Source organism: Thalassophryne amazonica, chromosome 18 (assembly GCF_902500255.1).
Source record: "Thalassophryne amazonica chromosome 18, fThaAma1.1, whole genome shotgun sequence".
NCBI lineage: Eukaryota > Metazoa > Chordata > Actinopteri > Batrachoidiformes > Batrachoididae > Thalassophryne > Thalassophryne amazonica.
Window position 1 is genome coordinate 30,513,544 of NC_047120.1, and position 18,464 is coordinate 30,532,007.

At 43.3% G+C, this 18,464-nt stretch overlaps 1 protein-coding gene across 1 annotated transcript in view; it reads left to right on the plus strand.

The window, feature by feature from the left end:
• The window catches only part of dock1 (dedicator of cytokinesis 1), an 815,700-nt gene that overhangs the window by 548,560 nt on the left and 248,676 nt on the right, over positions 1 to 18,464 (plus strand). The window contains 3 exon segments of the mRNA XM_034193753.1: positions 1,178 to 1,193; positions 1,196 to 1,278; positions 10,720 to 10,814. Coding sequence (XP_034049644.1) covers positions 1,178 to 1,193; positions 1,196 to 1,278; positions 10,720 to 10,814 — 194 coding nt within the window.

Here is an 18,464-nt window from a genome sequence, read left to right on the forward strand (position 1 = left end):
TCTTTCACCACTCCTTCACACACACACCACATCACAATAGTCAAAACGTTCTCTTGCTCCCAGTCGTTAGAGGCTGCGAAAACAAAGTATATTATAATAATAAGTACATCCAGCCCTTCATTCCCAGCTCAGATTGCCCCCAGAGTGCTAAAACAAAATTGAATTCTCAGGATTGCATTAAGACAGGTGCAAAACAGCACATCTCCGTTCTCATGAGAAAGAAGACAAAGCTAAAACAAGGTTGAATAACATGTACATTCTCAGGGTGAAGTGCAAAACAGCACAACACGTTCTCATGAGAAAGAAGACAAATGTACAAATGTTTAACAGTGATAACATATATACAAATCCTTAACAGTTCTTTTAGTTATTTGGCAGAAACAAAAATCTAGTTGGCATCCGTAAAGGCCATATTGGATAATGGGCAACAGCCATTTTTGAAAGAAACCTTACTCTAGCCTCTCCTAATACACCACCAATAAATTTTTTTCAGTTAGACAAAGCATTCTTCAATTGTTGTGCGTAAATGAAAAGTTTACACGTGGATGCCCGGACGGACAGGATGAAAGCATAATGCCCCCCAGCTTTGTTCATCACGGGCATTTAAAAGTAAGACACGTACAGTAGACTTTACAACCAGTCGAAAATACCTGCTTCTCTGGGTTGGTGTTTGTGTTATAGCAGGTTGTGCACCACATGGTTTTTTTCCTGCTTGTATGACCTGGCTTGCAAGTATGTAGATGTGGGTTTGTATCCTGCTCATGTTAGTTGCCTCCTTGGATGAAGAACTCTGTATGAGTAACCTGCGTCACACTGTCATCCCATCCAGGTGAAGTTGTACTGTAAACTCTCACCCCACTTCACGTTATTGAATCTGGAGATGAGCACCCTCACCAGCTGGACTCCCTACATATAATAGGGAGTGGTTTCATACAGTGTTTGAAGGAGCTCTGTCATTGCAGATAAGGAGGTGTGGGGGTGAAGGGCAGCAGGTTATTGAGATCAGTCACTGAGGTGTGGGCACCTACCTTTTCAAACATGCAAAAGCAGGTCCCATAAACTGAGCTCATCACTTAGCATCAAAATCACAAATGCTGAGTTGATCTGTCCCCAGAGTTCAATTTGAATATGATGATTTGTTTTTACACACTTGTTGAATTGTCGTTCTTTTTTCCAGGGGAGCTTTGTGGCCTGCAGACTGCCACGCTGAGGCAGATGGATGACTATCATTATGCCCATCTGATCGGGACCTTTGGCAAGATAAGGAGTGATGTGGTGGTGAGTACAACCTCATCATATGTCCTTGTCTGCAAGTTTAAACCATTTTATTCTTGTTGTCTGTCATATATGATGTTTTTACTGCAAAACAGTACCACTTCCAAGATCGTGTTGCTCGACCATTTCTGGAAATTAAAACTTGTATTGGTTCTTACAGCAAGATATGTTTCCTGCAGTTTATTGTGAAATTGAATTTTCTCTTCGTTGTTGCTTTCAGTCTGCTATGTGTACAGCGTGCTGTTAATGATAGTAACTCCTCAGGGAGGTAGATCAGTTGTTGCAGCCAACAAGTTGTGGAGGAGGGGTAAATCCCATTGGATTTCACCTCTGATAATTTCTTCCCTCAAAGCGGCATTTGTTTAGTGCCTGCTGCCAAATTAAAGTTATGTCCACTCTCCTCTGGCAAGTAGACAAAGTCCAGTGATTACCTTTATCCACAGAAATGACTTTGGATTTACTTGTTGGTCAAGGATCTCAATTGTAATGCTGGTTTTATATATATATATATATATATATATATGTGTGTGTGTGTGTGTGTGTGTGTGTGTGTGTGTGTGTGTGGTGTAGAGAGAGAGAGATAGATAGATATTTTTGCAAATTTTGCAACAAATGATCCCATTGAAGTGAAAAGGTTATGATATAAAGATTAGCTATCAATTAGTGATATGTGCAAATAAGCAGTGGTGCTTTACCTTCTGTTTTTATAGTCACCACTGTTTTTGCCTGTGTCACCAAAAGCAGAGTAAGTCTTGGAAGTACTTGACTCTGTCTGCACTAGTCTGTACTACTATAATATATGTGTCCGTGTGGGCAATGTGTATGCAACATCTTGACACAGACTTTATATATCAAAGAGATGCCAAAGTCATCTCACAAAGACCTCAGAGAAGTTAGACGATGAGGGAATCTCGATTATAGTTGTCGCTAGTAGAGGGCAAAGTCTCTCAAACCTTGTTTCCATGACATTTTCAAAGACTTGGCTTGTCAAGGTAAAATTTGGTACACAAGTTTTGTATATTGCAATAATGCCATAAAGATTTAATGATCATAATAGACCTGCTATTGTAGATTATCTTCCACGGATCTTGCACAAAGGTGAGTTTGGGATCAGTGACAGAGTGGAATGCAAAATATGCTCTTGTTCAGTTTATTCTAATGATGGTCATGAATTTAAATTTATAGGTTTACTGTGTAGTCAGAAAGCATCCTGGTCATTTTGTATCAATGCGGCTCTTGTTTCATTAGCATGTCAATACAGTGCTGTGAAAAAGTTTGTGCTGTTTACACATTTTAATTTTATAACATAATTTTTTAAAGTAATTTATTCTCCATATTAAAAATTTCTAATAAAGGCATTTGAAGTCATCGTGAAAATAAATCTCTGCCATATGACATAAATAACAGTAAATAAAAATGGCAAAATAATGGTGTCCAAAAGTATGTGTCCTTATTAGAACTCAACTAAAGTCATCACTTTACATTCAGTTTTCTTCAGGCAAGTCAGGGGATGGATGCATGAACATTCCCAAGTCACTTAATATGTCTTGGGTGTCATTTACTTCTATTATCATTCAGGAAATACAAACAGTGTGACACTTTATTTGTCTGCATTAGCTCACACTTCTCAAAAACTGACTCAGAAATGGAGGAGACAAGTGAGGAATTATACAAACTGTGCAGTTAGGAACCAGTCACAGCTTCATGGTAGAGTACAACAGAAATGGATTTATACAAGAAAATTAGATTTTGTTTAGGCTTGAGTCTATCATGTACCTTCTGGCAAACTGTAGCTGAAATTTCACTTTTTTGTTTTTTTTTTGTTTGTTTTTTTTTGAGAAAAATCTTGAAGGTGGCACTTGTAATATGATAAGGCATGGGTTGGTGAAAGTTCTGGGCTGTATAAGGAGCTGAGAAAATGGGCTGTGATGGCACTGAGGGTAGAGAAGGAGACATTTTTTTTTTTTTTTTTTTATAGGAATGTGTGACCAGGTGATGCAGCATCTGGGGTCTAGTGACCTTCAGCCTGCTTACAGGGTAAAGTCACCTCACAAATTTGATTCCCACACTGCTGTGTAATTTGTTGTGCCACTGCATCCCACTTTGTCCCAGTGGACGCCACGCTTTGTCCCGCTTGACACCACGCTATATAAAATAATCATATCATAGCTGATGATGCATTGTTCTCAGAGTTGGATTGATGAAACCATTCTGTTATTGCTGCCAGAATCACAGAAAAATTATCAGCAGCTACAGGATGTCTTGTGTGCGTCATGTGGTGGAGAACGCATTTGGAATCTTGTCTCGAAGGTAATTATCATTTATACTGTAATAGGTTGGTAAAACAGTTGCATTTTTATTCCTTCTTGTGAGTTTAGATAATTTATCTGTAAAGTTATGTTTATTATAGATGTAACATCTCGTCATAATCGTTCATATGCCCAGACTGCAAAGTCACTCAGTGTTTTTGAATAGGTTTTGCAGTGTTCACGACTAGTACGTGACTAGTACAGCAGCACACAGTTTACACATAGTTTACTCATTGACATGCAAAATTGCATGCCAGTGCAGGGATCAAATTTGAGCAAGTGTTAAGGTGCCTTAATCAAAGCCCTGCATTCCTCCCAACCTACATCTCTTCCTTGCAGTCATAGCAATAGTGCTGGGTTGAAAAGATCGACTTGCTGATTTGAAATTGATTCTCATTTTAATTCCCACAGATCGATTAATACATCCAAAGACCAATTTTATATATATATATATATATATATACACACACACTTCTCTCCAGCTTTATAACAGTGTGCCTGAAAAAAATATGCTGCAGTTGGGCCTTTATGCTGTTTCAGAGGGTGTGAAAATGATCATTTCTCTACATTGATTTGAGAAATGATCTGCTGGTTCTGATTTACAGTGAGGAAAATAAGTATTTGAACACCCTCCGGTTTTGCAAGTTCTCCCACTTAGAAATCATGGAGGGGTCTGAAATTTTCATCTTAGGTGCATGTCCACTGTGAGAGACATAATCTAAAAAAAAAAAAATCCGGAAATCACAATGTATGATTTTTTAATAATTTATTTGTATGTTACTGCTGCAAATAAGTATTTGAACACCTACCAACCAACAATGATTCTGGCTCACACAGACCTGTTAATTTTTCTTTAAGAAGCCCTCTTATTCTGCACTCTTTACTTCTATTAATTGCACCAGTTTGAACTTGTTACCTGTATAAAAGACACCTGTTCACACACTCAATCAACCACACTCCAACCTGTCCACCATAGCCAAGACCAAAGAGCTGTCTAAGGACACCAGGGATAAAACTGTAGACCTGCACAAGGCTGGGATGGACTACAGGACAACAGGCAAGCAGCTTGGTAGAAGACAACAACTGTTATGATTATTTATTAGAAAGTGGAAGAAACACAAGATGACTGTCAATCTCCCTCGGTCTGGGATTCCATACAAGATCTCACTTTGTGGGGTAAGGATGATTCTGAGACAGCTCAGAACTACACAGGAGGACCTGATCAATGACCTGAAGAGAGCTGGGACGACAGTCACAAAGATTACATTGGTAACACATGATGCTGTCATGGTTTAAAATCCTGCAGGGCAGCAAGGTCTCTCTGCTCAAGCCAACACATGTCCAGGCCCCTTTGAAGTTCACCAGTGACCATCTGGATGATCCAGAGGAGGCATAGGAGAAGGTCATGTGGTCAGATGAGACCAAAATAGAGCTTTTTGGAATCAACTCCACTTACCATGTTTAGAGGATGAGAACAACGCCAAGAAAACCATCCCAACCGTGAAGCATGGGGGTGGAAACATACTCTGGAGGGTGCTCCTCTGCAAAGGGGACAGGATGACTGCACCATATTGAAGGGAGGATGGATGTGGTCATGTATTGTGAGATTTTGGCAAACAACCTCCTTCCCTCAGTAAGAGCATTGAAGATGGGCCGTGGCTGGGCCTTCCAGCATGACAATGACCCCAAACACACAGCCAGGGCAACTAAGGACGGGCTCCGTAAGAAGCATTTCAAGGTCCTGGAGTGGCCTGGCCAGTCTCCAGACCTGCACTCAATAGAAAATTGTTGGAGGGAGCTGAAACTCCAAACCTGAAAGAGTTGGAGAAGATCTGTATGGAGGAGTGGACCAAAACCCCTGCTGCAGTGTGTGAAAACTTGGTCAAGAACTACCACAAATGTTTGACCTCTGTAATTGCCAACAAAGGCTACTGTACCAAATATTAACATTGATTTTCACAGGTGGTCAAATACTTATTTGCAGCAGTAACATACAGATAAATTATTAAAAAAATCATACATTGTGATTTCCGGATTTTTTTTTTTTTTTTTTTTTTTTTTTTTTTTTTTTGGATTATGTCTCTCACAGTGGACATGCATCTAAGATGAAAATTTCAGACCCCTCCATGATTTCTAAGTGGGAGAACTTGCAAAATCGCAGGGTGTTCAAATACTTATTTTCCTCACTGTTGAAGCAGGTCCACAATTTATTCATCAATCTCTGTCAAAGCCATTTAAAAATGTCAGTCATGGCTACTGGGGCTCTTGTCTGTTACAGGCATGAAAAGAGTATTGTCCACCGTTGAATTCACACAGTAAGCTTTTATTTTATTTTATTTATTGTTGTCCTCATAAGGTGCCTTTCCTTGGGACAGCCATGAAGGTTCTGTAGTGTGGACCTTTCTCCACAGCGTTGTTGCGTGGCGTTGGGAAAAAGTTCTGTTGCAGACGTGTCACGCAGTGAGTGCTGCGATTCGAGTATTAGCAGGGTAGACTGGGACCATTGTCCCCGGAAAATGTTTAAATTTTCTAACTCTGGAAACACTATTGCCTGCATTTTGAGGGCCAAATTTTGTGAAGTAAAGCCATAGTTATTTTTTTTTTTTTAAATTTTTGTTATAGCCTTACTTAAAGCCTAAATAAATAGGCATAAGGTCAAAACATGGAAGCGTCTAGAAATGTACCCGTGTCAGGAGCAATGAACCAGGTGTAAAGACCTCTGGCCCCCTCGTTTGGCTGTCCTTTATCTGTTCGTAATTCTGTCTACAGCACGTTTGTGAAATAAAATATTATGTCTATCACTCGGGAGGGGGATTGGTCCGTGCCATCAGTCTTATAGCCATCATTATTAACTACCACTACTTCATTAATTTACTGTCAGCTGTCAGTATAATACTAATGTTAATATAACTAGACAATCAGGTAACATCTCAAAAAATGGTTTTAATAACACTAACCCAAATCATACCGGATTGAATCAAATCAAAATAATTGATTCTGAATCTTACGAATGGGATTCGAAACGATTCTTGAAATTTGAATCCACACGCAGCCCTACATAGCAAATGATGGCACTGTTCTGACCTCTTCTGCTCAATGTACTTGAGCAGTGGTATAAGGGTGATCCTCCTGCCAGGCTGTTGGGTATTTCAAGTGTCATATTTGTATCGCCGATACACCAGATAGCTTTGAACCACTGAATCTTAAAGAGCAAATCTCACTACAGTCAACACTGTCTTTTAAAAATTATATGCCAGATTATATATCATTACTTTCAGCTCTTGTGTGAATCCTGATAAAGCTGATAAAAGTAAAATAAGCCCGAGTGCATCTGAAAAATGCACAAGAGATTGAAAGCCATTTTGATACATAAACATGATGTAAAGTCAAGCACTGACTATACCTGTCTGAAAGTCACTCCACCTGTGTCCATGAATCAAAAGAATAGAATCCATGGATAGATCCATGTTTTGAAGAGCATTCGCACTAGGGATGTGAATCGTTCAACAGCTCACGATTCAATTCGATTCCGATTCTTGGGGTGACAGTTCGATTCAGAATCGATTTTTCGATTTCAAAGAGCTCTGAGAAATAGTTATATTACTTAAAAATGTTTATGTTTAGAAAATGCAGCTTTACAAGGTTAATCAGTGATTCTAGATGTAAATTACTTATCTGCTTTGCTCGTTCGGAGTTGGCTGGCAGTTTAGTGAAGCGCTGGTCAGTAGTCGGCAGATACAGTAGTCGGCAGATACAGCTGCTCCCCTCTTTTAGCTCCGGGTGATGGTGTAGCATGTGGGCTTGCGGATTTGAAGTGTTTCCGATGTACTTGACTTTCATTTTGCAGATTTTGCACACTGCATAAGCCATGTCAAGCTCCTTCTTACGCAGCAAATGATAAAATCCAAAATGCGCCCAAATATTTGCCTTCAGCAAAGACGGTGCTGGCTAAATTAGCTTTTCATCCGCCATGCTAAGCTACAGCCACTGAACTCTGCAGCACACGAGTGTTTGAAGCACGCCGGAAGCCAAAGTCCACATTCCTCACAGCTTCATGTTTTCTGAGCGTTTTATCAGCAGCAGGTGAAATCAGGCTAAATTCCCCATGTTCATGACTTAATTTGTCAGGGCACATGGCACCAAAATAAAACGCAGTACATCTGTATTTTCACAATTCTTTCTTTATTTAGAATAGTCAGTTCATTTGACATTTTATTTGATGTAGAGATTTGTGTTATCTGGGTTGAACACCGTCAGACAGATCCTGCTGGTCCCATAAGCAGTCTTTGCTTCTATTGGGGAGACTGGGGAAGTGTTAGCCAAACAGAATAGAAGAAAAGACTTGTTCTGTTCTAGACAGGACATGGTCATCACCTGGATTGGAAACATTTACCGGGCTATTAAACTGCTCTCTGTGCTGGGCAAAGTACTTGCAAGGGTCATTCTCATTAGGATTCAGTGCCAGCTGATTGCTGCTCAGCAGACAGTGATCAACCTAGTCTGGTTTGGCATGTCAATCATCCACCACATCCTCGCTATGCAAGTATTTATTAAATCAAGTGTGAATATCTGCAGTACTTCGTTGTTACCAATGTTTGATTTATAGAAATCATTTAATTTGTTTAATCTGACTGCTTTTTGATCATCTTGATCACCAGAACTCATAACTGAAATGAAATCATAATCAACCAAAGAGTTACAGTTAGGGCTGGGGTGGTATGACCTAAAATTCATATCGCGATATAAATTGATTCCCTTCACAGTAACAGTATATATCACAATATAAACTTAAGTCTAAAAATTAAAATTATAATGTAAGTCTTTCTGAATGGGTCCCTTAGCAAAGGTCAGTTGATCCAAATAAATACATTATAAACGACAATAAAAAACAAAAACAGCTATAATGTAATTTTGAAAACATTTATTGTGCAGATCTGAAAACTACAGGTACAAACTGCCAGAAGGTACATCTAAGATGCGAGCCTAGATTTTATGTTTTTGTGAAAAAATTAAATACATTTATTTATTGTCGGGTGACTCAGGTCAGTGGCTGAAGTTTCATTTCTTGAACACCCGCTCTGAATACATGAAGCGTTTCCAGGACTGGCGCTCAACTCAACATGAAACCATCAAAAAAAAAAAAAATAATAAATAATAACAAATACTTAATTTACTCATATTTGAAGTCAGTGTGGGTAAATCGTTACCTAGCTGATTTTGTCTTTCTAATCTGGTTTAAAAAAATCCTTGCGTTATTTAATGTGGTGCTCAAATGTTTGATTCAGGTCGCGACGGAGCCTCTGCCTTTCCCAATGACAGAACGGGCGTCTCACAAACTTACATGAACAGCAGTGAGAGTCACCTCAGCTCAGAACACCCCACGCCCAGCAAACTGGTTCTCACACACACACACACACACAGCCGCTTCACAGAGGAGTTTTCCTGGATTGAAAAATTGCGCGTGTGTTATTGCTTGTAGTCGGTGGAGTCTAAATCTGTACCGTCAGCCAAAATTATACCGTGTAATGGTTAAATCAGCTGTACCACGCAGGCCTAGTTGCAGTAGAGACTCTTGATTTCTTCTTAGTGAATTCTGGTGTTTATCAGGGATATGTTCTTGTTCCTTCTATATTTAGTGCTTTAATGGTTGTTGGGTAAGACCATGGAATCCAGAGACTTGGGTGCCAAGACACCCAGACAATTCTGAATAGATAAAAGCTTTTGTGGATGTGATTGTAGTAACTGGGAATGGTGCAACATGTTCCTTGTTTATCTTGATGGAGTGGAGCAGAGAGGAATGTTAAAACAAGAAAACAGATACAATGTATGCTTGAGTCTACCATGTGCCTTTTGGTGAGCTGTAGCTGAAATTTCACCTCTCCTTTTTAAAATAAATTATTTTCTCCACCCTTAGCCACAGGAGCCTCAACTCCTTCAGAGTTCTCCGAGTGTCTCGATGGCTTCCCTCCCTAGTCTCCTTCTTGCACAGTCACTCATCTTTTGAGAACTGCCTTTTTCAGTCAGATTATCATAGAGTATCATGCTCTTTGTAGTTCTTGATGATTGATGTAAATCAAGTCCAATACATATTCAGTGACATGGAAATGTTCATGTATCCATCCCCTGACTTGGATGAAGATATTTGTTTTTAACAACTGAAACGTCATTCTATCATTATTACTCTGAATATCGTAACTTTGCTACCACAGTGCTGAACTATGTGGAATTCATACGCCATATTTTAAAAATCTATTTTGTTAATTTAAAAAAATGAAAAATAATTCAATTAACTGTTTTTTCATGCAAAGATTATACCAGAGGGCCCAAATTTGCTTCAGTAGTCCAAATCTCCCCCACCCCCCGAGTTTGGCCCTTTGTCATGTTCTCGACAACACCCTGATGCACATCAGTGCATGACTTTAAGCGAGGTGGGAACCACCACATTTTTATTGAATGAAATCGCACTACAGGGGATTCTGCTTGTTTACAAGCATTTTTTTTCTCTCCAGGGTGAAGAGTTCTGGTATTACGTCTTTCCTTATGTGATAGTATTGAACGCTTCACACTTGTCACTAAGTACCCGCTTGAGCTTCACACTTGCATTTATTTGCACCTCTTCGTTAAAAATCCTGTGGCGAATTTTGATTTACCTTAAAATACAAATGAGTGTAATTCCTAAATAGTTGAAGCAATATTTTTGTTAAACCTCTTGATTTTAAGCTGAAAGTCTGCACTTCAAACAAATCTTGAATATTTTGTTTTTCATCTCTGTTGTGGTGGTGGATCGAGGCAAAATGACAACATTTGTGCCACTCTGCAAATACATATTTATTGACCAGGGTGTAGCAGTGAAAAGTAATGCAAAGTTGTCTCAAGCTAAGTTTGCTTCTTTAAATTTTGTGAACACTTTTCCAATGCAATGTATAATGTATGTGATCTTGTGCTATCACATGCGTGGCTGCTGGATTATTGGTCTCAAGTGGGCTCCCTGCAAAATGCAATTGCATGAGTCACCTTGAGTTTAAAAACTAATCTAAAAGCAGTTTCTGCCTGAAAGCCATAAACAACTATTTCAAATTGCTCTTATCTTTCGGGGAGGAACAATAACAGTTTTCATTTTTTCTCTTTGTTGCAGGATTTCCTAATGGAAACATTTATCATGTTTAAAAATCTCATTGGAGAAAATGTCTACCCCTCTGACTGGGTCATAATGAACATGATGCAAAATAAGTAAGTACGACTCTCACAGGCTCTCTTCCCAGAACACAGACCGGAAGTCAATAAACACATGTATTCTATGCCGCTTTCAACATCTTACACTGGTGTTGCTAAGGAACAGTAGTCAGAAGTGTTAAGGATGAATTGGAATGTTTTTATTCCATGCAAATATTAGCACAAAGCCTCAGCGGTGCAGCAATCAGATGAGCAGTCAGCACATCTGAAAACAGTCGCATGAATTATAGATACTGGTGTGTACACTGCCTGCTAATCTCTCAATTTAGTCTCAGCATCTCACTGCTACGTATGTTGCTTGTGCTGCAGCAGTCTTCTACTTTATTAATGTGAACACTCCCCGATTCCTGTGGAATCATGTTTTGACCAAAAACAGCTGACAATTACGAATTGATGGGGGGAAGTTACACAAAGTAACGAGGTGCCAGTATGAGAAGAACCCAATGCAAACATGGACACAAGAAATAAAGTCCACAAGATTGTTTTTACTGATAGAAGTATTAGAGGGACATTGCTAAACTCAGTGTCAAGCACAAAGTGAATGGCAAACTGTTAAATCAGATGTGGGTGAAAATACAAGCAGAATAAAAGCGATCAACAAACAGATTTGAACTGGGCTAGGCAACAAACAAGGTCAATCACAAAAAAACCACTCCACCTACACTGGCTGCCTTATATGTGCATGGTATCTGAGCCACTCAACTGTAGATATTTACACCGAGGAACATTTCATCTGTGTTTCTGTTGTGTCATTGCTCACTCTTTCCACATCATTTACCTTTGATAATGTATTTCTCCCACACTCTCCATTTTTCTGTAGAGTCCCTGGTTTTTGAAGTGATTTTTTGCCCCCCTGCATATCCAGCTGAGTTTCGCAATGACCACGTGATACTACCTGAAAGTACACGTTCAATGTGCTATATATAAACATATATAAGTGCATATAGACTCACCATCTGATCCAACAGCTTTTCCTTTGTTAGATTATTTATGCATAGAGGTGTTTGAGTTTAGTTGAGGAGCATTCAGAAAAGTGACTTCTTGTATGAAGATAGCAGTCATGTTGCAGATAGCAGTCACAATTCTGGTGTGTCACTAATTGCATCAAGACCAGAGGATCCTCTGTTTGATTCCCCATTCGCAGTTGAGTACCTTGCATGGCTGTTCCCTATTTCTCTTGAACAAGCAATCATAATCTTCAAAAGAATGTGCCATACCTAGCAACGAGGTCAGCCCCGCCTCATTTTTATCCTAGGCCATCAGATATGGCCATCGGATATTGCAAAGACTTTATGTCCGTCTGTCTTTCTGTCCGTCTGTTTGTGCTCCGCTTAACTCCAGCCCTACTACTATGAGAGTCTTCAAATTCACAGGGAACATTCTTGGGACACAGACCTTGGACCAATTCAGAGATGGGTAACCTTTCCCTAGGTGTTGAGTTCCCATCCAGTAGGCTGTACAACCTCTCACGACCTGAACGCGAATCAATGGAGACCTACATCCGGGACTCTTTGGCTGCCGGGTTGATCCGGAATTCCACCTCCCCAATGGGTGCGGGTTTCTTTTTTGTGGGGAAAAAGGATGGCGGATTACGTCCATGCATCGATTACAGGGGGCTGAACGAAATCACGGTTCATAACCGATACCCCTTACCCTTGTTGGATTCGGTGTTCACGCCCCTGCATGGAGCTAAGATATTCACCAAGCTTGATCTTAGGAATGCGTATCATCTGGTTCGATCCGGAAGGGAGACGAGTGGAAGACATCATTTAACACCCCATTAGGTCATTTTGAGTACCTGGTCATGCCGTTCGGTCTTACAAACGCTCCCGCGACGTTCCAAGCATTGGTTAATGATGTCTTGCGGGACTTCCTGCACCGATTCGTCTTCGTATATCTTGACGACATACTCATCTTTTCTCCGGATCCTGAGACCCATGTTCGACATGTACGTCAGGTCCTGCAGCGGTTATTGGAGAACCGGCTGTTTGTTAAGGGCGAGAAGTGTGAGTTTCACAGCACGTCTTTGTCCTTCCTGGGGTTCATCATCTCCCCCAACTCCGTCGCTCCTGATCCGGCCAAGGTTGCGGCGGTGAGAGACTGGCCCCAACCCACAAGCCGTAGGAAGCTGCAACAGTTCCTCGGCTTTGCTAATTTCTACAGGAGGTTCATTAAGGGCTACAGTCAGGTAGTTAGCCCCCTGACAGCCCTGACCTCACCAAAAGTCCCCTTCACCTGGTCGGATCGTTGCGATGCCGCGTTCAAGGAGTTGAAACGGCGCTTCTCGTCTGCACCCGTTCTGGTGCAGCCCGATCCTAGTCGCCAGTTAGTGGTAGAAGTGGACGCCTCGGACTCAGGGATAGGAGCCGTGCTGTCCCAGAGCGGGAAGACCGATAAGGTCCTTCACCCGTGTGCCTATTTTTCCCGCAGGTTGACCCCGGCCGAACGGAACTATGACGTCGGCAATCGAGAACTCCTTGCGGTGAAAGAGGCTCTTGAGGAGTGCAGACATCTGTTGGAGGGAACGTCCGTGCCATTCACGGTTTTCACTGACCACCGGAACCTGGAGTATATCAGGACCGCCAAGCGGCTGAATCCCAGGCAAGCCCGCTGGTCACTGTTCTTCGGCCGTTTTGACTTCTGGATCACCTACCGTCCCGGGACCAAAAATCAAAGATCGGATGCTTTGTCCCGGGTACATGAAGACGAAGTCAGAACGGAGTCATCGGATCCCCCGGATCCCATCATCCCGGAGTCCACTATCGTGGCCACCATCACCTGGGACGTGGAGAAGACCGTCCGGGAGGCCCTGGCACGAAACCCAGACCCCGGAACCGGGCCAAAGAATAGGCTCTACGTCCCACCAGAAGCAAGGGCTGCGGTCCTGGACTTCTGTCACAGTTCTAAGCTCTCCTGTCATCCTGGGGTGTGAAGAACCGTGGCAGTCGTCCGGCAGCGCTTCTGGTGGGCATCCCTGGAGACCGACGTCCGGGATTATATCCAGGCCTGTACCACCTGCGCCAGGGGCAAGGCCGACTACCGCAAGTCCTCGGGATTGCTACAGCCGCTGCCCGTACCTCATCGCCCCTGGTCTCACATCGGCCTGGATTTTGTCACGGGCCTCCCGCCGTCCCAGGGAAACACCGTCATCCTCACGATAGTGGACCGATTCTCCAAGGCGGCCCACTTCGTGGCCCTCCCGAAGCTCCCAACGGCCCAGGAGACAGCGGACCTCCTGGTCCTCCACGTCGTCCGGCTGCATGGGATACCATCAGACATCGTCTCCGATCGCGGTCCCCAGTTCTCCTCGCATGTCTGGAGGAGCTTTTGCCGGGAACTGGGGGCCACGGTCAGTCTCTCGTCCGGGTATCACCACCAAACCAACGGGCAAGCAGAACTGGCCAATCAAGAGATGGAGCAAACACTACGTTGTGTGACAGCCGCGCACCCGGCGGCCTGGAGTGCTCATCTGGCCTGGATCGAGTACGCCCACAACAGTCAAGTGTCGTCAGCCACCGGTCTCTCCCCTTTTGAGGTGTGTTTGGGGTATCAGCCCCCATTGTTTCCGGTGGTTGAGGGAGAGGTCGGTGTGCCCTCGGTCCAGGCCCACCTGCGGAAGTGCCGTCGGATGTGGCGTGCCGCCCGTTCTGCTTTGTTGAGGGCCCGGACGAGGGCGAAGACCCATGCAGACCGGCGGCGGACCCCGGCCCCTACGTATCGCCCCGGGCAGGAAGTGTGGTTGTCCACCAAGGACATTCCACTGCAAGTGGCCTCCCCGAAATTGAAAGAACGATACATAGGACCGTACAAAATCCTCAAAATCATCAATCCCGCCGCAGTGAGGCTTCAGCTTCCGGCCTCATTGCGGATCCATCCCGTGTTCCATGTGTCAAGACTCAAACCACATCACACCTCGCCCTTCTGCACTCCCGGTCCGGCGCCACCTCCTGCCCGGATCATCGACGGCGAGCCGGCTTGGACTGTGCGCCGGCTTCTAGATGTCCGACGGATGGGCCGGGGCTTTCAATACCTGGTGGACTGGGAGGGGTACGGCCCCGAAGAACGCTCCTGGGTGAAGAGGAGCTTCATCCTGGACCCGGCCCTCCTGGCCGACTTCTACCGCCGCCACCCGGACAAGCCCGGTCGGGCGCCAGGGGGCGCCCGTTGAGGGGGGGGTCCTGTTGTGTGGGCCGCTGAAGAGGAGGTACTGCTGGCCCACCACCACCAGAGGGCGCCCTGCCTGGAGTGCGGGCTCCAGGCACCAGAGGGCGCTGCCGCCTCACAGGAGCAGCCAAGGTGACAGCCGTCACCTATCAACTGAGACAGCTGACATCCATCAGCGGAGGGGTATATCAGCTGGACGGCATCTCCACCTCATTGCCGAGATATCGCTCTACCAAGGAGGTAATATACTCAGCCAATTGTGTTGTCTTCTTGACATAATACCTTGTTACTTTTGCGCAGATAGCGAGTGGAACAGCAGGAGACTGTATTGGACCTTATTGATAAGTACACACATTCCTGCACTAACCAGTGTTTTTCTGACGAGAGGTGGAGGTGGTTTTTCCACCCTACGTGTTGCTGGGTGCAGCCGCACCCACATCTGACTGTCTCTGTTCCTCGCCAGCAGTACCGGATCCGACGAGCGGAGGCAGTGGCCACCTGGGAGTTCGGGACTTGGCGGCTCCAGTATTCCCGGGGTTCGGTGGCAGAGGAAATCGGGTGGTTCCGGTTCGACTCGGACAGATGTCTCCTATCGTCGAGCCTGCCCACACGACACCATTATTTCCACAATTGTGATCTGTTGTGTTTGTTGTGCGTGTTCACAACAATAAAGCTTTGTTATTTGACTTTCTTCATTGTCCGTTCATTTGCGCCCCCTGTTGTGGGTCCGTGTTCCTCACTTTCCCCAACAGTAATCCTTAATTGACCCCTATCTGGCATTAGATGACACTCTGGGAAGGTTGCATATTTTTTGATAAGCTGTAAAATATGATGTCCAAACTACATTTAGTGTGTAATTGTACTTGGTCAGTATAGCGAGACTGATCAACAGAGGACAACAATTACTTTTAAATTTACATGTGGTTATGACAGTGACCATTTAAAAAAAAAAAAAACAATTCAAAGCAGCCATTTCCAGCAGGTGCAGAGATGAGAAGGGCAGCCCATTATTGACTGTCTGACTCCCTGCCATCTCTTCCCCAAACCATTACAACGTCATCACCAACTAACAGATATTGACCACAGATTGGATTTTCTCAGTTTCATTTTGATCGCTTTCATCGGTCTACTTGATTGCTACATCAACAGCATTTGGGAAATTTACAGACTTTCACTAAAAACAGCCATGCAGAGTAGAATACTGATTATGTTGGTTGGAATAATAAATGAAAATACCTGGAAATTACACTTGTTCTCCGCTTTACACTGAGCTGTATTATCAGTGCATGTCAGTGATGGAAAGCTGCATTGCAGCTCCGCAGCCTCACAAACTACACAGAACACATGCACACTGCACACTCCCACATGCATGCATGCACTGGATTATTGATCTTGTTCACACACTCCATACCTGCTGTAATCCTGTACTTTTTGCAAGTGTTCACCACAAGTGGTTTATCACCAGTGAAGGTTGACTAGCTTAAATAAAGCACTACAAGGATATACATTGTAACGTGTCCCATTTTCATTTTGGTGACAAAAATAACGACAGACCCACACTTGTGAAATGGCTAGATTCAGACAAGTTTATGCAGTCAGTCTTAAAATGTATCTGTGGTACTACAGGAGTAGAAGTGTAAGGTCCTCCTGTTGCATTAAAGTCAAAACAGACAAAATCCTTGAGCAAAATTAGCAATCTGGCATTCTGATTGACTAGCTATGTCAGACAGCTAGTTGAGGGTAATCCCCTCAGAATGTGCTCATGTTGAACTTTCTCACCATTTCTTAAAAAGAAACCACAACAGACTGCAGCTTCATCTGCATACATATACCGACTATGAAACTCAGACATGCCAGGATCGAGATAAGGATTCTACGGTCAGTGTTTTTGAAACAGTTTTACAGATGGGCATCCCATTGGCCTTCTCTATGCACTGGGGTCTTCAACATTGAGCCACACGCATGCTTGTGTCATGGTTCACATTCTGGTGTTAGTTTTCTTACATCTGGGTTTCTACCTCTTCTTGTATTATCTCCATATTTGTTATATTTCCAGTGTTTACCTTAAGGTTTGTTTGATTGTAATCTCCTCCATGTAGTTACTCTTTTAATCATATCTCCTCTATGTTATTCTCCTTGTGCTTTTATTTTAACATTCTTCCTCCTAGTACGTGTTGTTACCTTTACTTCTTGGGCTTTCAGGTTTCCAGGCTCACATGCATGCTTATTTCCAGATTAATGGATTATATACTATTTAACCATTACAATCCCCTCATTCAGGTGCCAGATTGTCTTGTTCTTCTAACCAGCTCATTCGTGTTCAGTTTGCCAATGTTCTGCTCAATAGTTATTGACATCTAAAATGGTAAATGGACTGCATTTACGAGGTCTATTAGATAATAAACCGACCCTTTTATTATTTTTTTTAACTATATGGATTTGAATGACGTGCGATTACACCAATCATGCTTGAACCCTCGTGCGCATGCGTGAGTTTTTTCACGCGTGTCGGTGACATCATTTCCCTGTGGGCAGGCCTCGAGTGAGATGTGGTCCCGCCCTCTCGGCTGAATTCCTTTGTTTCACACGCTGCTCAAGACGGCGCGCGTTGCTTTATCAACATTTTTTCTGGACCTGTGAGGAATATCCGAGTGGACACTATTCGAGAAATTAGGCTGGTTTTTCGGTGAAAAGTTTAAGGGCTGATGAGAGATTATGGGGTGTTTCTGTCAGTGTAAGGACTTCCCACAGAGCAGGACGTCGTGCAGCGCTTCCAGGCGCCGTTGTCGGCCTGTTTCGACCTGAAAACATCCTAATTTAAGGCTTAATTCACCCAGGACGTCGTGAGAGAACAGAGAAGATTCAGAACAGGCCGGCATGATGATGCGGACATTCCACTGTTTAAGGACATTTTTTAATGAAAGACGTGCGCGCAAATTCGCCGAGTCGTTTCCGTGATGACTCGGCAAATCTGTGTGCGCCGTGACAGGAAAAACACCTCCGTGTTGAAAACCATTTGTAAAATTCAGGCGGCTTTTGATGGCTTTCAACAAGTGAGTAACTGAGAAATTGTTTAACAGCTTGCGCATGTTCCAACTTGCCCGTTAAGGTTTCCAACGGAGGTGTTTTTCCTGTCGCGACCCCCCGCGGTCGGGTCCGGCCCGACATGCGACTCTGCCCGCACGTTCTTTCATTACAAAATGCCCGTTAACAATGGAATGTCCGAATAAACTCCTCATGCCGACTTCTTCTGAAAGTTCTCTGTTCTCTGACGACTTCCTTGATCAACAGAGCCTGAAATGTGGAAGTTTTCAACTTGAAACGGTGAGACGCTGCCGCCTCGAAGCGCAGATCGTTGTCAGGCGCCGTGGGCCGTCCTTAAAGCGACACTACCAGACCAAAATCTCTCATTGACCGTTAAAATTTTTACTGAAAACCAGCTGAATTTATCGAATGATGTCCACTCAGTTGTGCCTTACAGTT